Source organism: Petromyzon marinus, chromosome 29 (assembly GCF_048934315.1).
Source record: "Petromyzon marinus isolate PM22_M1 ecotype Great Lakes invasive population chromosome 29, UKy_Petmar_22M1.pri1.0, whole genome shotgun sequence".
In the NCBI taxonomy this organism is placed as follows: Eukaryota; Metazoa; Chordata; class Hyperoartia; order Petromyzontiformes; family Petromyzontidae; genus Petromyzon; species Petromyzon marinus.
Window position 1 is genome coordinate 81,681 of NC_133695.1, and position 26,633 is coordinate 108,313.

The 26,633-nt window shown below is 44.7% G+C and overlaps 1 protein-coding gene across 3 annotated transcripts in view; it reads right to left on the reverse strand.

Moving 5' to 3' along the window:
* Positions 1-2,739: 2,739 nt before the first annotated feature.
* Positions 2,740-26,633, reverse strand: part of LOC116947395 (monocarboxylate transporter 12-like) — a 34,651-nt gene continuing 10,757 nt past the window's right edge. For 2 of the 3 annotated variants that reach the window (XM_032963079.2, XM_032963078.2), the window contains exons 2-9: positions 19,392-19,496; positions 16,502-16,726; positions 10,396-10,499; positions 8,202-8,345; positions 7,305-7,546; positions 6,168-6,580; positions 4,941-5,200; positions 2,740-3,338 (exon numbers count right to left, since the gene is read on the reverse strand). In XM_032963079.2, the coding sequence (XP_032818970.1) occupies positions 3,109-3,338; positions 4,941-5,200; positions 6,168-6,580; positions 7,305-7,546; positions 8,202-8,345; positions 10,396-10,499; positions 16,502-16,608 (1,500 nt within the window). In that variant the 5' untranslated portion in view covers positions 16,609-16,726; positions 19,392-19,496 and the 3' untranslated portion in view covers positions 2,740-3,108. The remainder of the gene's footprint in view (positions 3,339-4,940; positions 5,201-6,167; positions 6,581-7,304; positions 7,547-8,201; positions 8,346-10,395; positions 10,500-16,501; positions 16,727-19,391; positions 19,497-26,633) is intronic. The other variant, XM_032963081.2, reaches the window with a different exon arrangement.

Below are 26,633 nucleotides of genomic sequence, written 5' to 3' on the forward strand. Positions count from 1 at the left end.
GTATGTGTTTAGGTGTGACTGTAAAGTTTAGACCTTTAGCTAAAACGGATTTCAGACCATCGGAAAAAGAACTGTTACTGCGATTAATTACGACTTTGTTAACGTCTAGCTTTTTGGTGTGTGGGTCCGGTCTTTTGTTGGAGAGGAGGTTAAATTTGGAAATCAGGTTGTCCTTACATTTGATCGACATAGTAGCAGCTGAAGAGGCAGTCATATTGTCTACATGTTCCCAATCCGATGTGGACATTGTTGCCGTCAATGATAAATGTGATTTGTAGAGTGTCTTGTCTAACTGATCTAGTTCAGTGCGTGTAAGTCTGATTTTCTCTGAGATAAGAGCTAAGCTAGTTTTGAAAATAATTATTTTCGCATTAGAAGAAGTTACAGCAGCAGAGGTCAGTGTAAATGCGATTGGTATTACCCTAGTCGCGGCATCTCTTCAGAAAGGTGAGAGACTCGATCAGCTGAGCCTTCTTATCCCGGAGTTTGTTGAAGGATCTTAAAGTTATGTGGAAACCCTCCCCGTAGAGGCGGTTAAATTTTGATTGAAAGCTTTCGCGACTGCAGTAATTCATATTCTTAGCTCTTTCGGGAAAGTCACGTTAAAGGGAAACAATAAAATAATAAAATATATAAAACAATAAAATTATCACGGCGTTTCGACCATAACACAAACGGTCATCATCAGGTGTGAAAACCAACGGCAAGAAACATTTGAAAGAAGTGTCGGTTTGTATTTATTTATTTTAAAACGGTGTTTGTATTTATTTATTAAAAAAAAAAACGTTAGCACCACGGGCAGCGATTTGGCAGTTTGTTTAGAAGGACGAGTCCATCTATGTTCTGAAAAGAGGAGGGGGGAGACGAAAAAAATTAATGTATGCTGTCTGAAAGCCACCGTAAGCGTGAAAAATCAATTAAGACCTGAAATGGTTTATCAAATCCTTCCAATGATTGCTAAGCCAGAATCCATCTTCTTGGTTGTAATTGTCTCTGTGCTTGTATATGTGGATAGCCTCATGAACGAATCTCTCATGGTAGCCAGATGGCTTACAAAGAACCTCTGTCTTGGAGAAGTCAATGTCATGTGTGCCTACTGAATTATAACAGTGATCTGCCACGGCCGAGGTGTTGGTCCTACCGTGTTTAAGGTCTGCTTTGTGTTCACGAATGCGGTCCGAGACATGTCAGGAAATGTTAAAGCGAGAATGATATGAACCTGGGGACCTAAAATATAAACACACTAATCCACTCAATAAACGTTAAAGCGAGAATGATTGCATTAGACTGATCGAAAATACGAAGTTAGACAACGAAGTCGAGTTGACACTAGCATAACTGCATACGATTGATTGCATTATCCCAATTGATAACCCCACCTCGTCAATGAGGCGGGGCCTGATTATCATAAAGGATACCATTAACATAGCCACACCCACTCATATACATTAATACGATTACCTCTAGAATTAGCATAACTATACGCATAATTATGCAAATTAACATAATTTCGGATTAATTATGTCAATTTCAAATTTCATTTAATTTTCATTATTTTCATCAAATTTTCACACACCACATATACAACACATTTCTATTTCATCACCTGAGGAGGGCTACTTGTGTTGCGGCCGAAACGTCGTGAGAATTTTATTTTATTATGTTCTATTTTGATTATTTTATTATTTCCCTTCCACGTGACTTTACCGAAAGAACCAAGAAGATGAATCCCCACAGTCACAAAATCTTTAAATGGAAATGTATTTGTCTTTTGTAAACGTGACACGTTTTTTACTGATTGGCCGTTTCGGGTGGTGGAGGGTTGCGACACATTTATAAATAACGCGATTTAACCCAAAAACCTGTATTATGATTAATATTGGTCACGAAAGCTTACGTGTTAAACTGATCTTGGATGCAGTTGGGATACCTACACTTTTCCTAACTACACGTGACCCTCCAATCAATTGGGGTGTAGCCGTTTACACTGCTGGGTGGAGAGAGACAACGGTTAACTCCACTACGTGGAGAAAATGCACACATAGCGAGGGTTAACATTCACCACGACCATCTCCTGGCCACTTTGTGTAACATCTGTTTCCAAACAGGATGAACAACTGGTTTTCATGGCTACTTTAGTCCTGACATCTGGAAATCTCTGGCCGGTCACCCATTCAAATAGCAACGAGATTCAACTGTGCTTAGCTTCCAATATCCGATGAGATCGATGCATTTAAAGAGTGCTTTGGTCATTGGATGATGGGCTGATCGGGGGAGATATTTGATCACATTAATTAAAATGTGTGTAATATGCTTTATACACAGTTATTCCTGTAGAGTATTAACGTTATAATATCTGATATCCTGAATGCTGAGCTTCAACAATCCTTTGTGAGCAAAATCCTGTGAGCTAAATTGAAAAGGGAAAGCTCATAGTGCTATCCATTCAAATCACTCCGGCTACTCACATCTTATGACAAGAACAAACTGAAATGTAATCCTGTGTAAGATATGCGTATATGCATGCGCAAAAATCTAATCCAAATTCTGCTTTGCAGCATTATAGTTTTACATTTTCTCTTAGGCTACATATCAAATGAGACAATATACTGTCGCAATGGCTTAACAGTGGTAAAGTGGACATGTTTGTATGTGTTTTTTCGTGTAAAAGTTACATATGTATAGTCAAATTGTGCATGTACATGTAGCATTATTCTAACAATACACAAAAGCAAATGAAAAGTTTTATAGGAACATTAATTATTTATTCATCATTCATTCACTTATAAATTTTATACACTGTATAGTGACACTTCAAATTAAAAAAAACAAGGTTCAAGCTTGATTACAAAGTCACTTCCTTAAGCACCAAAATGCCATATTTTGAATATAGTTTTGCATAGAAAAAAAGAGAGCAGCATCAACATGACAGAACGGTCTTCAACAAACGCGCACACACTTTGCAATTACGACTGTGCAGGTTTTCACGGTTGTGCCACACAGCTCTCAGACGTGTTTCCTTTTTGAGCAGCACGTTGTCCATTGTGCCAAACGGCACGCAGCACGACCCACACAAACGTCGACGAGTGCTCTGGAATTACATTTGGATCAGCAGCTCACGTGGAAGGGCGGTGACACTGTGACTCCACTCTTATCTGACGAAAACGTGTCATTCCTGACCATGGCCGTCGATTCTGCCATAGGTTCCTTGGGCTCGCGCTTTGCGCAGTAGCTTCTGAAGCACGACACCACCCCGAAAAGCAGAGCGCTCAGAATCATGGCCATGCCGCTGACGAGAAAGGCTGCCGTGTAGGTGCCTGTGATGTCCACCAGCCAACCTGGCAGAACGGCATAACCAGAAGCATACACACCGCGGCCACCCGGCAGTTTCAATGGCAATAACAAAAATAATCAAGATTAAGGTGTCATGGCCAAGACCATTGTTAACCAACACACTTCGCCAACTCTTTCTACCATCTGCCATCTGCCAGATCTGCCGCTGCTGCACAGTAGGCATGCTACCTCCAAGATCTGTCCTATCAGTATCCCACCATTTGGTCTTAGGTCCCCCCCCCTGGTCATCAGACTCGTGGATACCATTGCAGTGTCTGTCTTAGTAAATGGCCCCGCTCCATCCTCATACACGTCCCACCCAGCGCAACCTGTTTTCTTAACAATAACTACACCACTTGCCTGGTGTAGTTATCCTCCAGACTTCTGCATTGATATTCCTGCCTTGCCACCACATTTCTAGAATCCCATCTCATATAATTGTGCCCGAATGTCAACAACTTATTTTTTTAAACTGTTTCCAGTCCATCTCTCTTGCTTCACACAGTTACAGATAGCATGTATGTCTCATATATCATTTTCTTAACATTCAGATTTACCTTTCACCTCTTCCAAAAGTGATTTCCATAGCCCATCAAACACTTGACCTTTGAAAGAAATGTTCTTCTTGGCCTTCTTGTCAAAGCGCCCTACATTATGGTCATTACTTCCCAAGTATACAGAGTCCTCTACTGCCCTCAACCTTGTCTCCTCTTACAAAGGACTTGTGGTCCTAATACAGGAGTCTCGTTTTTAACGACCACCAAGCCTAACGGTTTAACGCAAACAACACATCACCACCAGTCAACATGTTTGGCACATGAATTCATTTACATTCAGACCAAGATTTATTCCAATCTCTTTCTTTGTAATGTTCTTTACTATATTTTTGCCTATGGGGGGGGGGGGGGGTGGCACGTGCCCCCCCAATGATCCAATCGAAATCCCTCATTTTGATCGGATCATTGGGGTTTATTAGTAATAAATCGGCATTTTGCGCCCTCCACTGCCACTGTGTAGCATGTTATTATGTGCTAGGGACTCTATGAGATGATAGGACAATAGTCCGAGTCCAAAATTGGCAATAAGTAACGGCAAAGCAGTTATAAGTGACTCACAGAATTGTGTGCAGTTGCGTATACATTACACGACTTCCCTGAAAGTATAACTTCGGCGAACGCGATGCCGATCACACAACGCGGTTCGAATTCGACCCTCGATCGATGGCTGCGCCATCGCCACACACGCATCGAATAAAAATCAAGGGACAAGTCCTTGCTTACTAACAACTCCTATCATTTTTAATTGCTGGAGGGGTTGCCCCTCCTACCTGAAAATCCTGGCTCCACCATTGGTTGACCCTGGACAGTGCTTGGAAGGGTGACCACCATGCATAATACAGGTACTGTAGGCTGATGAAAATGTTATTGTACTGTATCATGCTTTCACATCTGTGCTATTTGGCTGCGAAAAATTTCCACGCGATAAACCACTTAATTAAGCATTCATTCGTGACCAGCAAAAGAGCTATATAGCTTAGTGAGCCTTACGTGGTAAAATAAAAAATAGTTTAGTTTAAGTTCGCCCAAGTCACCCAACTCACACCTCACCTGCTACCGGCGGCGCTATCAGGTACGGCACGGCATGCATGAAGAAGACGAGGCCCACGGCGCTGGAGACGTGGACGGGGCCCACCAGGTCGGCTGTCACCACGGAGATGAGTGTCACGTAGGCCCCGTCAAAGTAGCCGTAAAGCACGGCGTACACCATGAGCAGCGGGAAGCTGGCCATGAGTGGCAGCAGGAGTGACCACACGCCCTCCAGCCCCACGGCCACCATGTAGAAGAGGCCTCTGTGCTTGCGCACACTCCTGGGAGGTGAGGGGGCACACACGAGGGCACTGTTCGTGACGTCAAAGTTTTTATTTATGTAATAAGAAGCATTGTTGTTATCCCAAGTGCTTCTATTCTAGATTTAAAGCTTTCGTGACTGCTAGGATCCATACTCTTTGGTTCTATTTGTTATTTTATTTTCACCTACGTGACTTTACCCAATAGAACCAAAGAGTATCCCAAGTGCTTTTCCAATTGTAGAAAGGAAATCGTGTCATGAGAGCATAATTTTTGCAGCTGACATAACAACAGGCTGTGTCAGAGAATTGCTCCAACAGTTGACTTCACAGAACTACTTCTGAAGCCACTAACAACTTCTAGCTGCCTTGCAATCGAGTAGGTTGGAAGGGCCAGCAAAAGAGTGAAAGTGTCTCCTGCTAAAATTAACTTCAAGGTAGCTTCTCTTAGTCCTGTGCCAGTGGTGGAAATTCCACATTCCCATGGTGAGGGACAGTCCATAGAATCTCCCCTCATAATGGTACAATTTTACTCATCCTCAAGCAATACCAAAATTGGAACGCTAAATGTACCAACTGCAGACAATTACTCTGCCTGCAAACATTGACAGCTCTTTTTCGCACCTAACATAAAGCATAGTTGGCTAGGAACGGTGCGAAAGAAGTTCAACATGCGTACGTACAGAAATTCACTGCTGGATGAAGGTCTCCCCATGTGGTATCTGACACTGGTCATTGCTCGTTGGTAAAGAAAGGGGGGAGGGACCCATTTTAGATATCACTCATCACTGATGTTAGCCATGGATGGCAATCAAACTCGGGTAAACTGGGCGATTACTGCTGCACCATTCCTCCAGGACACGAAGGAACTGCGCGATCAACAACCCCCGCCACCGAATCGCACACCAAACCAAACGGTGAAACGTCCCCGGTTGCATTCCAACTGCACTCGAGGTTGGGGGGGGGGGGGACACGGGGGGGGCCTCACGGCCTGTCGGTGAGCCAGCCGTAGGAGATGTTCCCGGCGATGTCGACAATTCCCAACACGGACAGCAGCAGCGCGGCCATGCCCGGCGGGACGCCGTGCGACTGCGCGTATGGCACGAGGTACACGAAGGGCGTGCTGCACCCGTATGCCATGAGCATCACCGACGCCCAGAACACGACGAACTCGCGCTGCACCACGAAGCCATAGTTGCGCCGCAGCTTGCCGGCTGCATTGACCAGCCGGCCCCACGCCCCCCGCGCGCACGCTCCGGCTCCGGCGCTGCAGCCACGGTCGGGCGGCCCCGCCATCGCCACAGTCCACGCCTCCATGCCGGGGTCCGTGCGGAAGACAGGAGGGACGGCCCTCGCGTCGGTGCCGTTGTTGCCGTTCCCCACGCTCGGTTCCAACTCGGCCTGGAGAGTGACGCGATTGTCAAGGGCGCCGTCGTTAACGTCACCGCCATCGGGCGTTTTTTTTCTCCCTGGGCATTCTACGTCGCACCACCGATTAGCACGGTTGACTATCTACAGTGTGAAAGAAGTTCAATATACACACATACATATGTTGACTCTTGGTACCACCCAAGGTAGAATGGCCCACGGATTAAGCAACCTCTGATCCATACTAGGGGGCAGCACTTTCCCATCTGTCTTGCCGACAAGTGTAATTCTCATTGCATAACAGGAATACTGATGTATATGTATTCTAAGAGCCAGAATATCTACATATTGAGAGCACAATCAAGTTTATTGTTATGTTTTCAGAGGAAATGACAAATGGGTTGAGACCATGTATGCATGTATGTGGAACTTCTTTCGCACCGTATGTAGCCAACCATACTAATCAGAGGTGCAGGGGAAGGACAACAAACTAAACACAAAACGCAGTTCTAAAGAAAATTAGTTAATCAACTGGCTATGCTTGAGAAACCAAGTTTTAATCACAGATGACTGCCCGGACTCGAGACTAAGATCTTAGGCAGTGCCAGCTCAGTTCTGACATCTGTGGCCACCGGCCTCCTCCGCGAACCAACGTTTAAGTCCACTTCCATTGACCGTGTGCAGAAATCTGCATCACAAAAGTTTTGATGCCTTTAGCGGAATTTGCATCTACTCTGTGCCGCCCCACTGCCCCAACCTGCAGATGGATGGGGCGAAGGAGGGCGCCGCAGACGCACAGGTTGGAGACGAACGCCCCAAGCAGCAGCAGAGCCCCGCGCCAGGAGAACACGTCGAGCAGGTACTGGACGAGCGGCGCTAGCAGGAACGTTCCCACGCCACTGCCGGACATGGCGAGGCCCGTGGCGAGCGCCCGCCGCCGCCGGAAGTACTTGGTGACCATGACGATGGACGGGGAATAGCACAGCGAGAAGCCAAAGCCTGCCGGGGGCATGAGATGTGCGAACAACGGCGGGGTCGTCGAATGACCTTCACGAGCGCAGCGTGCTCGCACACGGCCCTTTTGGTCGATCTGCTGCTGGACGAAGGCCTTTCCCATTTTTCCCATGCTGGTCGAGTCAAGTTTATTTAATTTAACCAGGTGAGCGCTCAGGAGACTGGAATAGTCTCATTTGCAAGTGTGACCTGGACCACCGAAATAACTAAAAAAGCAAAACAAATAAAATCTAATCTGCGGGATGGTGAAGGCAGGGGACGTGGACAACGTTTGTTGCCATTGTTCTTTAATGACTGAAGGCGTCTCTGATAATAGTATCAGCGACTTCTGTGTATGACTGTAGCCATGAAGACAAAGCCTTCTCCATCAATACGCACGCGAGTTGATTAAAAGTGGCGAAGGTGTAGGGAACATATTCTCTGGATTATAAGACGCTCCAAAAAAGTTAAATACACCCAAACAAGGTACCTGCTGACAAATAAAATTATACAAATTTGGTCACACACACGCACCTAGAAAAGTAAAAGATGCACTATGTATTTAAAATAGAGGGAAAGACAATCTATCTTATAATTCAGAGAATGCAGTAATTGCTCAGATCCATGCATGACGACATACTACAGCTGGGCTTGAAATTACCTGCGAACACGCCCAGGAAGACGTAGAGCATCTCAATGCTGGTGGCAAAGGAGGCCATTATGAACCCCGCGGAGGAGAAGAGACCCCCAGCCATCACTGTGGCACGGCACCCAAAGTGACTGCTAAGGAGGCTCCCAATCGGTGCTGGAAAAAAAAAACAAATACAGCATACACGTATTGGGTATATTGTGATAGTCGACAGACAATAGTGAATTAAAGAAATGTAGTCAGAATTTAAGAAATGTAGTCACATGAGATAGGAGTGTAGCAAAATAAGTGTAATGTATGTATGTTGAACTTCTTTCACACCGTATGTAGCCAACTATGTTAAATGGATATGTAAACAAGAGATGGCGATGGACTGAGATGAGAGAAGACAGAAGCAGACGAGATAGGCATGACAGAGATATTTTTTGTTATGTTAATTCGCTGGTCTCCCTTATTAGTGTTTTAATTCGAGCTGATGTTTGGTTTACCCCTATTTTTTCATGAATCCGGGGTCAATTGCACCACTTGGGTCCCCTGTGCTTTTGCTGAGTTTGTTTCTGCCAAGTGCCACCACTTAGCTGTGGGTTTCCCATCCCTGCCGTATTGCCTCCTTTCCATATCAACAAACAGCCACCAATGTTCTTAGACTTAAACCCACATATTTGCTGGAGACGGGCAGTAGTTCACCTAATAAAAGGGATACTAGAGACAGTTACCATTCTATACCACAAGTCAAAAACAACTTGGCTGCCCTCTGTAGCTACAGGGATTTAGAGCATGGGTTGCTGCATTAATGTAGATGTTGTGCAGCCCCTATTTCCTTCCATAATACAGGCTTTATTTGGTTAGATCGCGTGAATATATAAATGTGTCATTAAACCCGCCACCACCCGACAGAGCCAATTGTAAGGTTTGTTACGTAAACAGAACATGCCAATTCGTTACTAGTACAGCACACCGGTGTGTTGGAAAACAAAGCCACAAAATTGACAATCTGAGTCCGACTTCTCGCCAGTAATTACAACCGGCATCATCAGGCAGCAACCAGATTTGTGGACAAATCCTCCTGTTTCGTTCCTTAAATAGAGGGGTAGATGTTGATGACGCCACTTGTGAGCCCTTCTTGAGGGAAGTGGGGGGGGGGGTTAATGAATGCATATAATCTTGATTTGAAGTTTTCGTGACTGCAGGAATCCATACTCTTTGGTTCTTTCGGTAAAATCACGTAGGTAGAAATAAAATCAAATAAATCAAATCACGACGTTTCGATCGCAACACAAGCGAACTTCATCAGGTGGGACAACCACAGCAAGAAAATGCTGAAGTCGGTGGGAGAGCTGCCGTGGCAAGTGGTTATATAGGTAAGAAAGAAGGGAGGAGGCAAGGGGGGAGAGAGAGAGGGGGGGGGTGTGGGGTAGGGGGGGGCGCGGGAGCGCTAGGGGCAGAGGACGTGAGGTTGGAGGGGGGAAGTGGGCAGGGCTAGCAGTGGGAAGGTGGTGGAAGACAAAAGAGGACATGAGGCTGGGGGGATATGTGGGCAGGGCTAGCAGTAAACAGGCAGGTACGATGGAAACAACAACAACAACAACAAGTTAAGGCATTACCTGGTTGATAACATCCTTCCAATGATTGTTCAATTTCTTGCTGTGGTTGTCCCATCTGATGAAATTCGCTTGTGTTGCAATCGAAACGTCGTGATTTGATTTATTTTATTTCTACCTACGTGACTTTACCGAAAGAACCAAAGAGTATGAATGCATATAAATTACAATGGGTTATCCATTGCCCGGTGGGTTATTTATCAACATACATTATGCATGCATATTAATGTAAGCCCATTGTTCTTGTACCTCCTGTCGCTTATGTGCACTAAAGTAGCAGTACCCGTTATTGTCTGTTCACAGGTAATCTACAATCACATGTGTTGACTTGTATAGGCATGGATTTAAACAATGTAGTATTTGATTATTCACTTCCTTGTTAAACAGTTTCTGAGCACAGGTGCAGAGGCACAACATGTCAAGCGGGCAGCAACGAACAGACGCAATCGGTAAGAATTTGAGATATTTGACACACCCCTGTTTGTTTCAATAACCTGGGGCGCTCCCAAATGCATGTCGCTAATTCCAGGATGATCCTTGGAACCTGACCTCACGACAGAACGTGAATGTGAGAAGGTAAATTCTGAACAATGAAAATGGCGTACCACACAGCATGGTGAGGCAGTCCACCATCGAGTTAATCCACGCTGTGGTGGCATAGTCCTTCTGAAAGTGGCTCTGAAACTCCATGAAGAAGATTGAGATGCATCTGCAAACCAGCATCGACAAAAAAACCCACGTTATTTCGGCACGCTGTCTTAACCTTTACGATATAACACAAATAATGAGGTCTGCGCAAACTTAAAACACGTACAACACTATAATTATATAATCTATTGACAGTGTTTCGAGTTTACCAACTGGCATATGCATTTTTTTTAAATCATGTATGTGTATATTTCAAGCACTTTGTCAATCCACTACTGTAGGGCTATTTGACCATACTTCACCACGCTGGTTAGTTTGCGTTGGTGTAGGAACGGAGCATAGCTGTGGGTGCATAGAAGTACAGAACAACAAATGAATGTTGCTACACTTTTGCTGCCCACCATGTGGGCCCCACAGCCTATAACACCCGTTATGCATGGCGGCCGCCCACCCAAGTACCATCCAGACTCAAACCTGCTTATCTTCTGAGATTGGAAGATATTCAGGGTGATTCTATGCTTGTTTCTGTTGCAGAAACTGTACAGTACATACAAATGTGAACATTGTATGTCAATAAATCAGCACATAAAGCGAGTGAGGATGACGGAGTGACCGACGCTAATAATATCCATGTGCCAATGAGACAGAGGCATGGAGTTTCCCACTTTGGAGTCATTGGGGTCACGGAGTCCAAAACATGATGTCTGCCTCTAGCTGACATAACTTTACTGTTTTCAGCCCTTTGTTAATCCACTGCTAGATGACAGCCACACCATGCTGTGTCAGTCATGCGGTTGTTTGATTATATTTCACCAGATTGGTCAGTGTAGGTTGGTGACTCAGGACCGGTTCAGACATCACTCGCCACTAATGTTGCTGTGGCCAGGAATCGAAGTCAGGTCGCCAGATTTGCATCGCAAGGTATAGACCACTGAGCCACCTCTCCAGCCCCTGCCTACGTATTTATAACAACAATGAAGAGAGGAGTGGTGGTACAGCAGGTAGTGTACTCTGGCATGAACCTAGCTGCCCACGTTTGATTCCTATACACATATAATATCAGTGGTGATTTATATCGGAACCAGTTCTGGGCTCTTCCCCTTCACAGACACTGACAAGCACAGTGAAGTATGGTGAAACAACCCCTCATGACTAAAATATATGGGGAAGACCTTCATCTAGCAGTAGACTGACAAAGTAGTGTAAAATCAAAAATATATTATTATCCTGAAGCTTATTGAACTTAGATTTAACTTGTTTATGGACATTTAAAAATGTCAAAAACTCACCAAGTTAAAACACTTTAATTTATGAACGCAGATCGATTAGTGTCGGCAAAACAGATTCCGAAAAAACTAATTTCAGACTCAAAAGTGAGCACACGTAATAGGCATGCTTTTCAGATAAAAACACATTTTCGAATTTCGGATGATTGACACTGTTATATATTTACTTGTCTTTGGGCTCACAACTGTGACGTCACTTGAAACCACTCGAAAACATTTTTAGCAGGAAAACAGCAGAAATTACGTCACATCGTCCAAAACATTGCATCTCAACCTGATATAAGATATTTTTGGATTCATATGAAAATTAGGAGTAAAGTACTAAAATATCTGCCACTGGTAATAAGGCATCCACATTTCTAGATGCAGTGCTAATTGCTCTAGAACATTACATATTCAAATATAAGGATCCTGACTGGGTGGCATTAAAAAGTTAATATCAACACAAATGTGTACTTAATTATATACGCATGGCCCTTTGTCAATACTGTACATTGCTGGATGGACAAGGGCCTCCCCATACCGGTTGGGTCATGAATGTCATTTGACCATACTTCACCGCGCTGGTCAGTGTGGGTTGAAATAGGGAACATAGATGTGGAAGAGAATTAAAAGTACAGTACAACCATGGATTTTGCTACACTGCCTTCTGCTACCAACCACTTATAGCAGTTGCCCATCCAAGCACGATGCAGACTCGACTTTTCTTAGCTTTCGAAATCTGACCAGATTTTGGTCATCAGTAGTTAATCATATTTTTATTATTACTAAACATTATCTGTAACATTTGAAAGATATCAAACTACTATCTCCCCTACATTTTATCATTCTCCATGGTTATCATGTCCATTTCTATGAAATCTATGACGTTTAATTTCGATTTAACCATCATATATTTAATAATCTATGACAGTTGTTTGTTTAGAGCTTGCCACTATTATTTTCAGTGTGTGGCCATTTGCTGCTAGTATCATGGTTCGTCCTCATCATCAGCCATGGTCAATCCACTGTTGGATGAAGCCCTCCCCAAGGCACCTACACCTCTCATGATCATGTGATGTAATAATCCACCCAGCATGCAATGTTTACAAAGGTCAAAACCCACATGGCCATATTTCAGCAAATCGCAGAGTTATAACACAGATGGATGAATGCGCTAAAAGCAGGAAATGCTATGTATATGAAAATTTCAGTTACTTTTAAAGAGATATAGTTTGAAAACAACTGAAAATATATGCTGAATAAAATGTACATCCAAAGATAAAATGCATGACCAATTCAATATTATAAATAATTAGTCTAAAATAGATAGGTTTGCCCAACCTGTTTTATGTCTGGCCCTATTCATAAGCAGTGCCCAGCAACAGTGTGACTCGTCGTAGCCAATTGACCCACTGCTCGTGTGACACGGGATACCATGCATAGTTTTGTAATGCAGAATTTGTGAAGGGGACATTTGGAAAGTGAAACCTACATTGGGGTTCTTCAGTAAGCGATACTCAACAAGCTCGGCCGCCCAGAAATATGATTTACACTGCTGGAAAAAAAAATTTTAGATGCTATATTCTCACTTTGCTTAATCTGGCAATGTTAACGTATGAAGAAGAATAAAATTACAATGAAATATTTAACCCGCATGACCCATGTGGTGTGAGGGAGGGCCCTAGTCCAGCAGTGGATGAGTACAACGGCTGTGCTGTGCAGTTACACTTTGTTTTAGATTCGATGCCAATGCTCTGCAGGTTTATTTTAAACTTGGGAGATAGATATCTGCTTTTGGATACATTTTGCAGATTGCTTTAACTGACTGCGTTCATATTATTTAAGTTGTGTTATTTATGTTGTCATTTAGATTGCTGAAATGTTTGCTCATGAGATATCTAATAAACGAGGCAATTGAAGCCAACACGGTTCCAAAATTCCGAATGATACAGAAATTGAGGTGTACACCAAGCAGCTCTAAGCAGCATTTCAATGACAAGCAACCCATTGATCCTCCTGTCTTGCACATTCGGTGACACTCACACAAGCTGCTGAGCTAACGTGGCAGTGATCCTTTACACGCGTTGAGGTCAAGTCTACCGCTTATTGCATAGACGATTTGGAAATACTTAACTGTGCCGTTTAACAAATTGACAAGTCTTCAGCAAATTCCTGACTGCCGTGGACAGCCGTGTCTATAAAAAGAGTTGCAGTTATATTGGGGAGACTGTAGCCGCAGACTCAAATTCTTGATTGACTTGCCCAGTGACGTGAATGGGCTGTGAAACTCACGCAGAATCATGTGCAGTGCCGCGGTGGTGAGATGTTAACTGCCTCGCCTGGTTTACAGAAGTTCGTGGGTTCGATCCCGATCCTGATGGCTGTACGTTTTTATGCACATGGCTGCATGAGACAAATTGTACTACAGCTGTAGTGGGATTCAGGATTGGAAAGAATCAAGTGGTTTCTTGCACCGCATAACTGAGATGAAAACAAGGATAACAGTCCACACACAAGCCCACAATGCATACACAGGAGAATACATGTCCTTGTGAATATTAATGCAGGGCAGGATACAAGTGTAACGACATAAATGGTGCCTATGGTGCCAGTGGATGTACTAAACCTAAGGGCTCACTAGAGGGCAGATTCCAGATGTCACAGAGGTCGGGTCAGGACATGACAGTCTGGGTGAACCCGCGAGAGCACGTGACCGGACGAGGGGGCACGTGACTGGACGAGGGGGCACGGGGACCCCCAGAAGGGGGTGAGCGGGCCCCGTGACGTGGACCCAGAGCCTCCGCGAAGGATCGAGAAGGGGAGATCTCAGCCGAGTCCCGAGAGGGAACGGGGCAGTTTGACCCGGGAATGAAGCCGCCTTCTTCGATCCTCACTCTTCGGTCTTCGCACACGACGACCCGACGGCGTGTCGGCTGTTCTGGTTCCACCATATAGTGATTCCGTTCAAGTGGTTAGGTGGTTAGGAACGGTGGCCACCACCTTACGTAGTGGATTCGTAATGTACATAATTACCCGGAATGTACATAGTTAACCTTGTAACGTTGAGCAGTGTTGGTTGTGTTAGTGAATAAACGTGTTGCCTACAAATATTATGCATTGAATCCTAGTGTCCGTTTGAAATCCCCTCTATCTGCACACAGAACCTCTACAGTGCAGTAATGCTATGATATTATATAATGCACTAAAAATATACTACTTTAATACAACATACTTTAAAATTCTCCATGTTCTCAACCTGTTTTGACTGCATGATACGATTGAGATGACAACAATAAGGATGATGATATCAGTAAGCATTATTATAAACCTTTTTTTACATATAATTATTATGGTAGTGGTGAATGTAGTTGGGACTTAGTAGTAATCACAAGTAGGAAATTTAAATTGCAAATCAATGAGAAGAATAATGCAATTGTGAGGTCAACGGTATATTACTTGTTATAGGGAAACTGGCATCCACCATTGGAATGTGGAAATTCCACAAATGGAGCAGGGTCTGCAGTGAAAATGAGTGCTGTTCCAATGATAGTCAGAGAAAGAACAGGCATTGACGCTTGACTTGGAAGAGCACGTGAAGAGCTCTTATCCATCGTGATGTGGGGGACCAATACCGTGGATCCTATATAATTGATGGGTAAACCAAAAACTGACTCCACATATCCGTGGGAAGAAAAAATGCAGATGATCGCAAATATTTGAACAAGTTTTCCAATGAGCTCATTCATACCCACAAAAAAATTGCAAAGCAGGACTGGAATATCCGTAGATAACTGTGGAATAGGAAGAATATGGCCATGGATAACAGGAGTTTTCACGAACCCTACAGCTCATGCTGATAATAGGGCACCACGGTGGAGATGTTAACTCCCTCGCCTGGTATGGAGGAGGTTGTGGGTTTGATCCTGACCCTGACGAACATGTAGTGACATCACTGGATGTCACCATGTTGTGGGTGTAGTACCGGCCCTAGAGGGGCACGGTGTGCGTTGAGTAATAGTGCAGTTCCGGCCCTACAGGACACGGTGTGTGGGTGCCGACCAAAGGGAAAGGTCGTGTGAGGCCATGGCACTCTGGCTAGAGGGGTCACATGATAGGGACCCAGGTCCTTCCCGATGGTTCTGGAAGGTGGACGTGGCCAAGGACGAGCCGGCCATGCCGCAGAGAATATAAGCCGGGTCCCGAGAGGGACCAGGGTTGTTCATCCTGGGAAAAGAACCCTTCATCTACGATCTCCGTTCTACGAGTCTTCCAGCACGTGGACCCGGGCAAATGCTGTTGGTCCCCGGTCCGAAGTAACAGTTACGTGGTAACTAGTGTAGTTAGCCGGGTGGTCACCACCGAGGTTGTTATTCTGTTAAGGCGAAGTTACCCCGTGTGTTGGAACTAAATAAATGCGCTGCCTCCAAAATCGACGTCTGCGACTCAGTTGAACCCACTTCACCTGTATTTTTAGAGTTTCCATGTTCTCCCTGTGGTCATGTGGCTTTTTCTCCGGGTCCTCCGGTTTTTCCCTCCAAATTTAGAATCAACGTCCTATAAATTTCCATGTGATAAGCCACTTTGTTGGGCTATCGTTTGTGGCCAGGTCGCTTCTGAAAAAGAGCATTACAGCTTAGTGGGCCTTACCTGGTAAAATAAAAAATATATATATAGTACAGTTTTATCATAGCTGGTAATGAAGACGTGGACATAATGACATGGAAACAACAACAACGATGGTAGCGCGCAGGTGCTTGTTGGCAACTGCGGTCGCGACGTGGTTTGACGCGCCCACCTGGTGACGGCGCGCGTGCAGACGTTGACGATGAAGCAGGCGAGGACCACCATCCAGCCCCACCCCCCATCAGGGGGCTGTGGCAGCACCGACCCTCGGCCCCGCATGCTCGCTCAGTGCCGCGGCCGCTGTCCACGTCTGATCAGCACCACCGCCGCCCCTCGCACTTCTCCACTGGGGTTCAGCGCCGCTTGGGCTCGCGCGACATTGCCGCGGCCCCCAACCCTGCGGGGATAAAGGGAAGACAAAATGTTTGCATCTTATGAAATAACATTTCCTTTTTTTCAGAATTACACGTAAACATTTTTTCATTTGCCCCAATTTTATCACGATTGTGCTCTAGGTATCATGGCACGAGACAAGATATTCATACGGGTCTCTCACAGAACTGTCCTCTGAGATTCCTTCCAATGAACTCTGTTGCATAGTCAGCACTTTCCCACCCGCTTCGAATGAGAGTCAAACCAATGTTATATTTCTATATTACATGTAGAACCAAATTAATGTGATGAGGTTTGTTTTGTGCAGTCACTGGTGACCTGGTTAAATCACAGGCAATTTCCTGGATTTGCACCCAGGATCTCAGCGGTTCCGAACACAGCCCTCTGACCTCTGAGCTACCCAGCCTACACACACAATTAAATATAAAATTACCTTCCAAATAGTAATAATAGGTGCATTCGCTCTTTCTCTCCCCCGGCCGCTTCGGGGTGGATTTCCACACAACTCTCTCATTGACATGCTAATTTCTCTGCTCCAGCAGACCCACCTCTCCCTCTGCCCCACCCCCTCTCTCTATTTAAGGCCAGGACACAGAGGCATTGGGTCTCTGTGTGCCTCTGTGTTGTCTCTCTCTGCTTGTGTGTCTGTTTGTGTGTCTCCATGTCTGTGTTTTGTCTCTCTCTCAAATTTAGTTCTACCCGATGATGGCTGCTTGTGTTGCAATCGAAACGTTGTATTCTATTATTTAATTTATTTTCTTTCTACGTTACTTTACCGAAAGAACCAAAGAGTAATTCCTGCAGTTACGAAAGCTTCAAATCAAGAAATAATAATTTCCAGCCCGACGTTAACACAATGCTGGGTGAAGGCTTTCTAACATTATCTTGGCATTTGAGGTTGTTTGAACATACTTCACTACACTGGTTAATCCAGCTAGGTGAATAAATGGCCCAGGATCTATTCAGATATCACTCGCCACTGCTGTTAGTGATACTCAGGTCCCTGGGGTTTAGACAGCCATGTGTTAACCAATGCCTCACTGATCCACCCTTTAAAACATCAATTTCATTTTAAAAAAGCCACATTGCATGCCTTCTACTGTGTCAGTTTACAAGGGTCTTGACAATTCAACCCTCGTTCCACTCAGCAATTTTACAAGGTGATATTAAATCATACAATCTGCTCCAAGGTTATACGCGTTCAAGATAATGCATCTTAATTTGCAAGCCAAAGCCATCATACAATGACTCACGTGCAAAAAAACGCTTCCTTTAGTCGGCATGGTGAGTGTGATTACAATTTTAAAATATATAATAAACATTAACACAAGATAAATGTGTTCCCAAGAAAGGAATTGACATTGTGCGTGTGATTCTGGATGCTGCTGTGGTGTAAGTGTAGTGAGTTCAACTGAATGGCAGACGTATACTTGGAGGCAACACATTTATTTAACTCCAACACATGGGGTAACTTCCCCTTAACAGAATAACAACCCATGGTGGTGACCACCAGGCTAACTACACTAACTAAAACGTAACTAGCTACTATGGACTGGGACCACAGCTCGGGTCCAGGTCTACGTGTTGGAGACTCGTTGAGCGTAGAACGTTGACGAAGGTTTCTTCGGAATTAACAACAATGCCGGTCCCTCTGGGGACCTGGCTTATATTCTCTGCGGCGTGGCCGGCTCCGCCCTTGGCCACGACCACCTTCCAGAATCCTTGGGAAGGATCTGGATGCTAACCACGTGGCCACCCCGTGTCCCCACTTGGGCCCTTTTGTAGACTTAACTGGTCACGTGTCCTCTCGGGTCAACCAGAGTGCCATGGCCTTTAGTAACCTCATTCCTACGGCTGGTACTTATCAATCAGCGCTCACCGGGCCCCTCTAGGGCTGGTACAACACCCACTCTCTTGTGGCGTCCGCGATGTCGTTACACCGCATGCCGTGCCTCTCTAGGGCCGGCACTGCAGAGTGACATCCCTAGATGTCACTACATCAACCCCCCCCCCCGCTTCGTAGCACTCAGCCGTCATGGCTGTCAACTCCCCCTCAACAAAAAAAATGAAACCCCTTAGTGTGCATCAACAAATAAATACCCCAACCCACCTATACAATATGTACAATATATACAGAACATACAGTAACTCTATATTCTTGGTTCTTTTGGTAAAATAATTAAATAGAAAATACAAATATTATACAAATAAAAGCAAAACATGTCTTTAATTTACATTTTTATTTATTTTCTATCTACGTGACTTTACCAAAATAACCAAGAATATGAATTCCTGCAGTCACGACAGTCAAAATGTATACAGTAACTAATGGGGAAAGGGGACGGAAGTACAGAACAACAATAGGCAAAAACAAAGGAAGAGAAAGAGAAAAAAAAACAAACGGAGTAACACGCAAAACCTTGGGACCCCCTCCAGCACCAGCATATCCCACCCTCACCGTGTAACAACACCCGCAAGCACAATAAAGGCCAGGTTGAGCCAATAACCAATACGGCCTGCCGAGTGCGACAACCAACTGACGGTGTGGGAGCATGTGTGTATGGGGATCACGAAAGCCAAAGAGTCTTTGATCAAGTCCTTGTGGCCGGGAGAGGTGGGCTTACTCTCCATGGGGGTGCCGGGGGGAATTTTAAAATGTCCCATCGAACCTGGCTCCTCACGAAGAGCAATCGGCCGGGCAGACGGGCCTTCCTCTTCCGAATCTTGTGGAGACGGCGCAGGTGGCGGCTTGGGGGACGTTAAACGCACAGCACCTGAGGACGGGATCACATGACTCCCCTGAGGACCAACCTCAGTGGGTAGACACCTCAGCTCGCTGGACACATCTGACACTCGGCCCCTGCGTAGTGGAGATAGGATTAATTAACGTGGTGCGATGAAAGGCTGGAGGCGAGAGGGATGTACAAACCAACTCCGCCGACCCCAGCGAATTTGAACGCACTGGGGCCGTTCGACCCGAATCACATCAACCGGCCCCCTCCAGGGTTTAAATAATTTGGGTGACGTACCCACTGGTACCTGGGGACAGTGCAGCCAGGCTCTGTCCCATGGAGCTCACTCATGTGTAGAAAGACGGAGACCCCTCAGCCGATCATTTGCCAATTGGCGCGAATGGGAATTTTCTCTGGAAGCCTCACACGCTTCCGAAAGCCTACGATGGGTAAAACGCATGGACTCCGAAATTTTAGACTTAGCCTTGTTTGGCTCGGCTCGTAATTGGACATCAATTGGGGGGTCGTGTTCTCTTCCGTACATTAAAAAAAATGGTGAGTAGCCGGTGGACGCGTGAGAGGCCATTCTATAGGCAGCCAGGACCCTGGGAACATGCAAGTCCCAGTCAAGCTGGGACTCGCTGACCTGATGGCTCAACATGGAAGCCTCCTCCTCCGCCCCTCAATGGAACACCTGACCCTTTGCCATCAAGGCGTGGAGAGGTTTGACGATAGTTGCGAACCCGGTGACAAAACTGCTATCTTACTAACAAAATAACGTTTGGCCACTTCCGACACCAGTTGAAGTGAGTTCAACTGAGTCGCAGACGTATACTTGGAGGCAACACATTTATTTAACTTCAACAAATGGGGTAACTTCCCCTTAACAGAATAACAACCTATGGTGGTGACCACCAGGCGAACTACACTAATTACAACGTAACTGCTGCTACAGACCGGGACCACAGCTCGGTTCCAGGTCCACTTGTTGGAGACTCGTTGAGCGGAGAACGTAGAACGTTGATGAAGGTTTGCGAGGGACGAACAACAATGCCGGTCCCTCTGGGGACTTGGCTTATATTCTCTGCGGCGTGGCCGGCTCCGCCCTTGGCTACGACCACCTTCCAGAATCGTCGAAAAGGATCTGGATGCTAACCACGTGACCACCCCTAGCCCCCACTTGGGCCCTTTTGTAGACTTAACTGGTCACGTGTCCTCTCGGGTCAACCAGAGTGCCATGGCCTTTAGTAACCTCATTCCTATGGCCGGCACTCCCACCCTGTCCTGTAGGGCTGGCACTGCACGCCAAGCGTGGTGCCATCTAGCGCTAGCTATCAATCAGCGCTCACCGGGCCCCTCTAGGGCTGGTACAACACCCACACCCTTGTGGTGTCCGCGATGTCGTTACACCGCATGCCGTGCCTCTCTAGGGCCGGCACTACATAAGTGTTAGCGCACTGGACTTGCAATCCAGACGTCACCGGATAATTTTCCTGGCACAGCAGTTGAACAAATGGGAAAGTGTCTTAAATCTTACCTCCTATGTCCATCCAGCAATAGCAATACCGATTATTTTAAGTTCCATCCTTTGGCACAAGGGGACTTTCAGAGCTGTGCCAGTATTTCATTTTCAGGCTAACTTTTACTGCTTCAACATTCTTGTTCATTCTGGAATACGCAATACGAATTACAAATTTAAAGCTCCATTAAGGAGGTTTTTGGTGTTTTTACCTTTAGCATACTTGGTTGCCAAATCCTATGAGAAATCTTTATCCAGGAATGTCACACTCATTTACAAACGATTTTCAGGATGGGCTTGCATTAGGATGCTTGGACAATTCCATAAATGAGTGTTTGGAATTAAACAGGAGTTGCCCAAAGAAAACCCATACAATAGCAGAGATAACACTCAAAACATCCACACCGATTAATTCAATACAATTGCTGTGCTGCCCACTTCAGATGCACTTCTGCGACCATCTGGAACGCTCGTCCTTCCGATATTCAGAAGCCACTGAAGCTATGCACTTTTAAATCTAGACTGAAAACTAATTTCTTTAGAATTGCTTTGTGCATTTAGTTTGTTGTCCTTCCCCTGCACCTCCAATTAGCACGGTTGCCTACGTATGGTGCGAAAGAAGTTCAACGTACATACATATGTACACACATACATTAAAAACGGACTACAATTGCTATGCTGCCACCCCCTGCCCCACTTGCAGCCCAGTGAGTGTGGAAGTCTCGCCAATCTGCATGATCCATAAACCCTCCAATGTGGGTTGTACTGTGTACTGTTCGGCATGTCTGACATTTCGCCGCACGTGCTGGGAACTTGTTCAGTGACTCGATTCAGTTAATTTAGTTCCTCAAGAAGCTTCTAGCACGTGAGGTGAAACATTGGACATCATGTGGAACAACACGCGGTACAAACTAAAAACATGTTGGAGAAATGTACAGTGGTATCCACCAATACCAACCCTTTCTTCAAAGTGCTTCTGCCAGGCACAGTGTGCCACTACACATGGCATTGCAGCAATGTATTATTTTTTAAAAGGTTGTCACCATATTGTTCAGATTATAAGGCACTCCAAAAAGTAATGCACAACCCAAATGTGTGGGAAGTGTCAACAGGGTCTGTTTAAGAAATCTCATCAGTACGGTGCGAAAGAAGTTCAACATACATTCGTACATCGCACCAAAACAAATAAGTAAGTACCCCCCCACTTCTGCTTTAATACAGAGGAGAGGGCAGGGGGGAAAGTAAGTGTTATATTCTGGATAATACTGTAATTACACGTTTTAAACTTATTTTCTTAAACATCAGCCCTGGAAAGTGACAACGCCACTGCTAGCAGGTGGCTTTCCATTTTTCGTGGCAGCTACAGTGAGGGAAAAAACGTCTTTGATCCCCTGCTGAGTTTGTACGTTTGCCAACTGACAAAGAAATGATCAGTCTATAATTTTAATGGTAGGTTTATTTAAACAGTGAGAGACAGAATAACAACAACAAAATCGAGAAAAACGCATGTCAAAAATGTTATAAATTGATTTGCATTTTAATGAGGGAAATAAGTATTTGACCCCCTCTCAATCAGAAAGATTTCTGGCTCCCAGGTGTCTTTTATACAGGTAACGAGCTGAAATTAGGAGCACACTCTTAAAGGGAATGCTCCTAATCTCAGCTTGTTACCTGTATAAAAGACACCTGTCCACAGAAGCAATCAATCAATCAGATTCCAAACTCTCCACCATGGCCAAGACCAAAAAGCTCTCCAAGGATGTCAGGGACAAGATTGTAGACCTACACAAGGCTGGAATGGGCTACAAGACCATTGCCAAGCAGCTTGGTGAGAAGGTGACAATAGTTGGTGCGATTATTCGCAAATGGAAGAAACACAAAATAACTGTTAATCTCCCTCGGCCTGGGGCTCCATGCAAGATCTCACCTTGTGGAGTTGCAATGATCATGAGAACGGTGAGGAATCAGCCCAAGGCAGCTGGGACCATAGTCACCAAGAAAAAATTGGTAACACACTCTTTGGTTCTATTCGGTAAAGTCACGTAGGTAAAAAATAAAACAACAAAAATCACGACGTTTCGGCCACAAAACAAGTGGCCTTCATCAGGTGAAGGGACCAAACTGTCTCTCCAGCGCTGTCCTCGAGACAGTCTGGTCCCTTTACCTGATGAAGGCCGCTTGTGTTGTGGCCGAAACGTCGTGATTTTTGTTGTTTTATTTTTTACCTACGTGACTTTACCGAATAGAACCAAAGAGTATGGATCCTTGCCGTCACGAAAGCTTCAAATCTAGAATTGGTAACACACTACGCCGTGAAAGACTGAAATTATGCAGCGCCCGCAACGTCCCCCTGCTCAAGAAAGCACATATACATGCCCGTCTAAAGTTTGCCAATGAACATCTGAATGATTCAGAGGACAACTGGGTGAAAGTGTTGTGGACAGATGAGACAAAAACGGAGCTCTTTGGCATCAACTCAACTCGCCGTGTTTGGAGGAGGAGGAATGCTGCCTATGACCCCAAGAACACCACCCCCACCGTCAAACATTGAGGTGGAAACATTATGCTTTGGGGGTGTTTTTCTGCTAAGGGGACAGGACAACTTCACCGCATCAAAGGGACGATGGACAGGGCCATGTACCATAAAATCTTGGGTGAGAGCCTCCTTCCCTCAGCCAGGGCATTGAAAATGGGTCGTGGATGGGTATTCCAGCATGACAATGACCCAAAACACACGGCCAAGGCAACAAAGGAGTCGCTCAAGAAGAAGCACATTAAGGTTCTGGAGTGGCCTAGCCAGTCTCCAGACCTTAATCCCATAGAAAAAACTGTGGAGGGAGCTGAAGGTTCGAGTTGCCAAACGTCAGCCTCGAAATCTAAATGACTTGGAGAAGATCTGCAAAGAGGAGTGGGACAAAATCCCTCCTGAGATGTGTGCAAACCTGGTGGCCAACTACAAGAAACGTCTGACCTCTGTGATTGCCAACAATGGTTTTGCCACCAAGTACTAAGTCATGTTTTGCAGAGGGGTCAAAAACTTATTTCCCTCATTAAAATGCAAATCAATTTATAACATTTTTGACATGCGTTTTTCTGGATTTTCTTGTTGTTATTCTGTCTCTAACTGTTCAAATAAACCTATCATTAAAATTATAGACTGATCATTTATTTGTCAGTGGGCAAACGTACAAAATCAGCAGGGGATCAAATACTTTTTTCCCTCACTGTAAGTAAGCGAGCGTGCGAGTAAAACACACCACAAATGAGTCAAACCATTCACCACAAGTGAGTGAAACCATTCACCACGAGTGAGTCAAAACATTCACCACAAGTGAGTCAAACCATTCACCACAAGTGAGTAAAACCATTCACCACAAATGAGTCAAAACACTCACCACAAGTGAGTCAAACCATTCACCACAGGCGAGTCAAAACACTCACCACAAGTGAGTCATACACTCACCATAAGTGAGTAAAACCATTCACCACAAGTGAGTCAAACACTCATTACAAGTGAGTCAAACACTCACCACAAGTGAGTAAAACCATTCACCACAAGTGAATAAAACATTCACCACAAGTGAGTAAAACACTCACCACAAGTGAGTCAAACCATTCACCACAAGTGAGTAAAACCATTCACCACAAGCGAGTCAAACACTCATCACAAGTGAGTCAAACACTCACCACAAGTGAGTCAAACCATTCACCACAAGTGAGTCAAACACTCATTACAAGTGAGTCAAACACTCATCACAAGTGAGTCAAACACTCACCACAAGTGAGTCAAACACTCACCACAAGTGAGTCAAACCATTCACCACAAGTGAGTCAAACACTCACCACAAGTGAGTCAAACACTCACCACAAGCGAGTCAAACACTCACAACAAGCGAGTGTCGTAGTGTAATCGCACACAAGAGCAATGTGCACATAGATGTTAGGTTGGAATTAATTGGTAATTGAACAGTCACAAATATCCACAAATATTGTAATGGGTGACATAGTTGTCACTCGTGACTAAGGAAGAACCAGAGACATGGGTAATAGATAACCTGGAAAATCATGTGGCATTCTTTTTAATTCAAATTAATTTTGCAAAAAAGCTACCTCCAACCCCAGATTACATGACGACCACCAAATATATGACGTCAATTAAATCAACTTACGTACAAGTGCTAGATGGAATGTTATATTTCAGAATTGTGATGGCTTGAGAAGACCAACATCATGGCTGACGATGATGATGATAAAAGTGCTTGTACTCGGATCACGATACCCACGTCAAACTTGGTAAAAAAAAACACTTGAGTCTTGATATTAATTCTAAGCTAAGGCAGGCTAGAGTAGATACAAATCAAAGAGGCACGTCCACTGTGGAGATGCTAGGCGGATTGTCACATCGCAGAACTGTAAGAGATGGTGACTTGGGAAGGCCTTCATCTAGGAGTGGATTGATCATGGTTGATGATGATGGTGTTTGCACTCAAATGAGCAGGACTGGGCTTGGTGTTCAAGTCTGTTGGCAGCCTTAATACAGTGGAAATAAATTCCACTTTGCTGTCAGTCCGGCCTATCTCTCCCATAAGAAGATCACTGCAAATGTAACCACCTATATTTAACCATAATGCTTTCAGTTCAAGAACACAACTTATTATAAATGACTTATGTAAGTAAAAAAGTGTTTTTTAAATGTCCTATACAGAGCACAGTACTGCAAGTTGTAATCCACAGTTGACTGAGCTCCTTACACCAAACTTAAGTTTATGTTTTAACGAGTACAGTAGTAAACTTTCCATTTTATATGTATTTGTGTTTTGTCTATTTTCTCCATTTTATTACAATTGTGTTGTTGGCAGAATGCCAAGAGACGAAGTGCGCAGAGCAGTGAATCACAGCTTGTGAGAGAACAGCCCGCACAACATAGTGACACAGAAGCACTTCTGAGATCCCTTCAAGCGGCCTATTATGCACACTTTGGGATTCTGGTTTTCCATGTCTTCTGCTATTGAGATGGCAGTGAAACCAAAATGTTAAACATTCTCAGAGCCGGAATTTATCAAATTAATTGAAAAAACATTTTAAAATATATTATATCCAGTCATTCATGACTACACTGCCAATATCAATTCACTGCACTTGAGAACCTCGTAAAATCACTTTCCCCGCACCTCCGATTAGTACGGTTGGCTACGTATGGTGCGAAAGAAGTATAACATACATATATAACATTTAAAAAAAATAGACTTAATGAGGCAATTTAGGTAGGGATTTGAGTACGCAGTATTCTACTTTATATGTAAACTATTTAAAGGATTGCATTCAAAGTGCAGTAAATGTTCAGGCAATGCAGGAAAGAGATGGCAACACATATCCTGTGCTTACTTCATGTCACCGATTATAAAAGGCAAATGTACATTAGTAAATGGACATATTGGCGATACACGTAGCAGCATAACACACCGGTCGTCACAACACAGTCTTTTAATGTCGCTGTTGCCCTTTAGTGAGCTGCAGCCTCTCCATCAGAAGTTGCCTTAGATTCAGCCTTAGGCAGCTGTGGGTTTGAACTATGAACATCTGCAACGAGCGGCAAACACGCTACCCACTCGGCCATGTCACTGGAGTTCTTAAAAGTTGGATTTGGCACGCCGATTTCA